The 6,451-nt window shown below is 33.4% G+C and overlaps 1 protein-coding gene across 1 annotated transcript; it reads left to right on the top strand.

Moving 5' to 3' along the window:
• The first annotated feature begins 2,273 nt into the window (after nt 1–2,273).
• LOC114762175 (probable aminotransferase TAT2) lies at nt 2,274–6,141 on the top strand. The gene is given in 8 exon segments (XM_028951634.1): nt 2,274–2,780; nt 3,375–3,714; nt 3,830–4,048; nt 4,482–4,512; nt 4,515–4,540; nt 5,107–5,262; nt 5,353–5,446; nt 5,822–6,141. Coding segments are annotated over 8 exon segments (1,269 nt in total). The 5' UTR covers nt 2,274–2,523; the 3' UTR covers nt 5,968–6,141.
• The last annotated feature ends 310 nt before the right edge of the window (nt 6,142–6,451 follow it).

Genomic DNA, 6,451 nt, shown 5'->3' with positions numbered 1-6,451 from the left:
TCAATCTCAAAAAAAATATTGTTTTAAAAAAGGAGTTAATAATTTTTTTTGGGTAAAAAAGTCAAGTATCGTTCTCCCTTTTGTTTTTAGGAAAAAAAAAATCACCAAATCTTTATAATTGATATATAATTTATAATCAAATACACTCAATTCTAATTGAAGCTCAATTTCTTATATTTAATAATTTCATTTGTTAGTTCATATGTTTTATGATTCGGCTACAGTTCAGGTCTTACATGACTTTTTATTTCAATAACATCAAGCATCTTTTTAAGTTTTTTTGTTTAGCCATGAAGTTGTGAGTTCTACCATTTATAAACTTAAATGTATTTGGATTAATTTTTAAAAAATAATTTTATGATATGAGATGATTATAATTCGATGTAATTGCTTCTAAAAATCTAATTTAAATATTCTTCCGATCCTAAATATAAATATTATCTTATGATATAATTTATAATATAAAATAATTTTATATTTATGACTAAAAGGGTGCTATTTTTAAATTTGGTAAATGAAAGATAACCGGAAAAAATAATTTTACCATTTTCTTATTTGTCTAAAATTTAGGCCTATATCGTTATTTATTTATGCTGGTGTCAGCAAACAACGGACGCAGACTGGCTTCGGGATGCCACTGCAAATGGGAGGCCAGGGGAGCTCGTCGTTATGGCGTCAGGAGACAGACACGTGTCAAGTAATGAAACACAAGGACAAGTGGCCAGCGGACATTTTGGGACGGAATCGAAGGGAACTTTTTTTTTTACTTCTAATTTTCTTAAAAAAAAAAACAGAGTTTTTTACATTACATAAAATTATACTCTTCCGATCCTTAATATAAGACCTATTTAACTAATTTGATTAGATTAAGGAAGTTAGGTAAGTTAGTTAATTATAAGAAAAGTGACACATTTTTCCTAAAACACCATAATCATCTTTTTTAATACCCATCTCCCTCTTATATTTGATTATAGTTTAGGGAATATCTATAGGGGTAATTTAGAGAAAATTGATAAATATGAGAAATGAGTCTTATATTTAAGATCAAAACCAATTCAAAAATTGGGTCATATATTAAAGACCGGAGGAGTAGTTCATGTTTAATAATTATCAATTAACATTCTGTATTTTTTACATGACATAAAAAAACTAGTTTTTTTACATTACACAAAATTATAGCTCATATATATCTTTTAATTTTAAATTGTTGTTCACAATTTTTTTGGAGTTAATATCATGGTTGGCTCTTATAATTTAACTGAATTTTGGTTTAGATCCTTGCAATTTTAAATTACCAATTTTTGTCCTAATTTTATAATGACTTGTACAAATTTAAAGCATGGGAATCAAAATCAAAATCAAAACTCATCAAGAGCATAAAAAATTACAAGAACCAAAAATAATAATTCAAAACTAAAAGACGCGTGTACGAAATCTTGTCACAGGTCTTTCAGATCATTTGTCATAATTAATACTCCTCCGGTCCTTATTATAAGACCCAATTTGATTTTTTATTTGGTCCTAATTATAAGACCCAATCCATTTTGTCTCTTATATTTATGTATTTTTTTCCAAGATAATCCTTCTAATAATGATAGTTTTAGCCAATATACTTAATTAGCAAGGATATTTTAGGAATGACAACACTTATTTATTATAAATAACCAACTTAACTTACTTCCTTAATCTCCTCAAATAAGTCAATTGGGTCTTATAATTAGGACCGGAGGAGTAATAGAAGTCCCTTTCTCTTTTTTTTTTTTTTAAATTTTTCTGACATGATGAGTTCCAAATTATATAATTAATTTCATATATATGCATATAGTATATAATTTTTTAATATTTTTATATAGTAATTTAATAAATAATTAATAAATATTAATCTCAATTGACATCAAATAAAATACTATTTTTAGTCCTAATTATAAAACCCAGTTGACTAATTTGAGGAGATTAAGGAAAAAAATTAAGTTAGTTACTTGTAATAAATATATATTTTTTTTTCAAAAATATCCTTACTAATCAATTGTATTGACTAGAACTACAATTATTAGAAGGTTACCTTGAAAAAAAAACATAAATATGAAAGATAAAATATATTGAGGTCTTATATTTAAAATCAAAATAAAAATCAAATAAACTCTTATATTAAGAATAAAACTTGTACCACATAGTCATTATTCTTAAATAGTGATAATGCTTTTCATAGCTAACCACCGGCAAGGCGCTTGGCGCTTGGCGCTTGTGAAGCGGTTACGAGCGTCATATGACAAGACTCGTTCCGATGGGAGGTGCCGCCAAACTTTGTTCCGTGAGAGGAGAAGGAGCGTGTGGTTATGGGAAATCAAGTTCTTATTCACAGTAGACTGCGGGACATGCCCATCACTCTTCCGTCTTTATATAGATAGCGAAAATCCTCTTCTTCTTCGTCTTCTTCATCCTTCCAAGCCGTGAGAGAACTGTGAACAAAGGCCGTACGCAAACCCATCTTTCTGAAGCTACTGAGGTCGATTACGGTTAGTCATGGAAAATGAGGCATCCATGAATCACGAAGCAAAAACCGCTTCAACCATCACCATTAAAGGGATTCTCAGCCTTTTAATGCAAAGCGTTGACGGGAATGGTGGCGATAAGAGAGTGATTTCTATGGGCATGGGTGACCCTTCTATTTATACTTGCTTCCACACCACTAATATTGCTCAGGAAGCTGTCGTTGATACGCTTCAATCTCAGAAATTCAATGGCTATGCTCCTACCGTTGGTCTTCTCCAAACCAGAAAGTAACTGTACTTCCTTGCCTGTCATTTTGTGGATTTCGATTTCTTCTCGCTCTTCAATCTTCGTGTTTTTGTTCTCGCTTGCTGAGTTTTGTCCCTTTTGCTTTTCGAAACTATTCTTTCTTGATTATGATTGTTACCTTGATAATTTCAAGATCACCGCTGTTGAAGTTAAAGTTAGCTGTTAAATGTTGAAATTTTGTGTTTAAGACAGTTTAAACCGAGTATTGAATTTTAAATTAAAAAGCAATAACCACAACTAAATAGAACATTCATCCACATACATAATCCAACAAAGCAGAGTTAGTATATATCTGATGAACTCTTTTTCTTTTTCTTTTTAAACTAAAAAACGACATGGTTTCAAATTTTCAGCCGGAGGACCAAAAAATATAAAATCTAAACCGGTTAACTTGTCCAAAACTCTTGATCAGATTGGCCAAAGGATTGTTTCACCCTTTGCTTGGAAAGATGTCTTCGGGCATCTCACAAGAAGCATTATCGGATTCATCCTTGCACTTGCAGTTGAAAGAATTTAAAATATCTGCTCCTTTAGGTTTTCGTGTCTATGATGTTTTTATTTCTTCTTGGTGACAGAGCAATTGCTGAATATCTGTCCCGTGATCTTCCCTACAAGTTGACATCCGATGATGTTTTTATTACTTCTGGATGCACTCAAGCTATTGATGTTTCAGTGGCAATGCTTGCTCACCCTGGAGCAAACATCTTGCTTCCGAGGCCAGGCTTCCCAATCTATGATCTCTGTGCTGCATTCAGACAAGTAGAAGTTCGCCATTATGATCTTCTTCCTGAGAAAGGCTGGGAGGTTGATTTGGAAGCTGTTGAGTCTCTTGCAGATAAGAACACAATTGCATTGGTGATTATAAACCCAGGAAACCCTTGTGGAAATGTGTACAGTTACCATCATTTAAAGAAGGTTAGTGTTATAGGATTTGACTTAAGGTGAAATAATTGAGACAAGACATTTATAGAATTGGCACTATCAGCACAAAACACTACTAATTGTTGAATGGTCCGTATGTCGCACTTAGATTGCAGAAACTGCTAAGAAGCTTGGCACTGTTGTGATTGCTGATGAAGTCTATGCTCATCTTGCATTTGGAGCCAATCCTTTTGTGCCAATGGGAGTTTTTGGATCTGATGTTCCTATTATTACTCTTGGGTCCCTATCTAAGCGATGGATAGTTCCTGGATGGAGACTTGGTTGGTTTGTGATAAATGATCCTTGTGGCACTTTTAGGAAACCGAAGGTTCTCTTCCTTTCACCTTCACTTTGGTTAACACAGTTTTTAATATTTGCAAGTAGTTATACCTGCAATTTAAGCTTTAACTTGCATGTGCTTGAATATCGATCCCATGGTATGCAAACAAGCACATGCGAAAACGAGCCCATCTGTTACCTCCCCTTGGGGGGGGGTGATGATTTAAAAGGGGATTGACATTTCTTTATTATATTTGTTCGTATTCTCTCCTCTTTGTTAGCTTCACAATATGGGAATAAATTGGTGTTCAAAATTGGCTTAAGATCATCTGTTTTGTTGTCATATGCATAGAATCAAATGCTTGAAAATATAAATGTTTTGTAGTTGAAAGATATCATTATTACCTTAAAAAGCTTAAGGTTTTAAACTTTGACATTTTCCTTCTTACCTGATGCCATCAAGTCGATGTTTAATTATGCAGGTTGTTGAGAGAATAAAGAAGTATTTTGATATTTTGGGGGTCCAGCTACCTTCATCCAGGTTTTCTATCTTTTGGTTTGCGTGGTTCTTTCTTACAATCAGTCAATTATCAGAGTTGAAACTTGCCAGTAGTGTTAATAACATTGCTAGATGAAGTAACTCAACATGCTAGACAGGATTTACCAGTATCCATCTCAATAAGAAAAACCAAATTGGAGGAAAAGAAAATGAAAGAAAGAAAAGAGAAGTACTAGGATTTGTTTTCTATGGTTTTGAAAAGAGAAGAAGTAAACTATTGCATTAGGAAGAGTGTTACTCTAGACTACGCTTGTCATTAGGCTATTAGGCTGGAAACTGGTCGTTAGACCTTCTGACAAAAAGTTGCAGTACCACCATGAGAAGTAACTTTGATATAGAATTAACTTCAGTTCGTTATTCCAGGTCTTTTTCTTTCTTTCGTTCTTTTCCTTTTTCATGTGTAATCCTCATTCCTGATCTAATCAAGTTATTTAGTGCAGAAATCTGTTAGGATTTCATCCAAAACCTTGTTCAGTCATTATCTTTTGCACTATTAATTGATAGCTCTTCTTCATTGCGTCTGACTGATAGAAGTTCTGATCTAACAGGCAGCTGTACCTCGCATAATTACAGAGACTGAAGAGGTCTTCTTCAGGAAAACCCTCAACATGTTAAGGCATACCTCAGATGTATGCTGTAAAGAGATAGAGGATATTCCATGCATTGTTTGCCCTCACAAACCTGATGGGTCTATGGCTATGATGGTGAGTTCATGGCATTGTTGGAATTTTCTTTAGAACTGAATGAATGTCACTATATCAGCATCGGTATTTATTACCTACACTGCAATACAGGTGAAACTCGATCTTTCACTTCTGGATGATATTAGTGATGATATTGATTTCTGTTTCAAGCTCGCGAAGGAGGAATCTGTTATCATTCTTCCAGGTATAATTGACCAAATCATACTCAATTATTACTTTTTGCATCCTTTTTTAATTTGGAAAGCTTTCATTCAAACAGGAAAACAAATCAGATACCTGCTACAGTTCTTGTACCTGATATTCTAGATTCTGTTATTTGTTAACTAATTCACTGCTGGTTAACCTTGGCTACTAATATATAAGCCCATGTTAGGCATGGGAGTAAAATAAACAATCCACTTCTCATTGCGTTTGTTACATGAAAAATAATCTTCACATAAAACCACTAGGTAATTACAGATAAAAGTATTTACAGTATTTTGGTCGTTGATTCTTTGGTTTTGACTGCAAGTTTGCCCTTGGATTTCTTAAAATTAAGAATGACAATCCTAGCTGGCAGGAACGGCGGTAGGGCTGAAAGATTGGCTCCGATTTACATTTGCCGTTGATCCATCTGCTCTTGCAGAGGCTATGAAAAGGATAAAATCATTCTATAAAAGGCATGCCAGAAAGTGGTGTGAAAACAGCAGCAAAATACGCAGTTAAATTAACCACTCTTAATTCTTTGTTATACCAGCACTGGTCCTTAAATCTCTCCTGCAAGGGAAGCGATTATTCAAACCACTTGATTAGTATGGTAAGATCCATTTAATGTAACATATTGTGTCCCGGGCTTGAATTGTTTTACTGGACATCGCAATAAATTGCATAGTAAAACCTCTGACGCAAGCATGATGATCCTCATGGTGGCGATTGTTCTGTAGAATCCTTGTATTATGTGAAAAATGCAATGTAGGGGATCTGAGTTATTGATAAGACTAGCTGTTTGGCAAACCTCAAAATCAATTAAAATAAGCTTTTTTTTTAATTTTATGAAATGAAACTATTTTCATATATTTATCTCGTACAGCACAAAATCTCTTGGAAGTAAAAATGAATCCATCTGGAGAAGTATAATGCATTTACATTGCACATTGCAGGAATGTATATATATGGCTGATGTTCCCTTTGCTCCTAAGGATAAAAATCT

This window comes from Neltuma alba, unplaced genomic scaffold (genome assembly GCF_004799145.2).
Source record: "Neltuma alba isolate B1F8T4 unplaced genomic scaffold, ASM479914v2 tig00011198_pilon, whole genome shotgun sequence".
In the NCBI taxonomy this organism is placed as follows: Eukaryota; Viridiplantae; Streptophyta; class Magnoliopsida; order Fabales; family Fabaceae; genus Neltuma; species Neltuma alba.
Note: the sequence above shows the minus strand (reverse complement) of the source record. Positions and strands in the feature narration are given on the sequence as shown.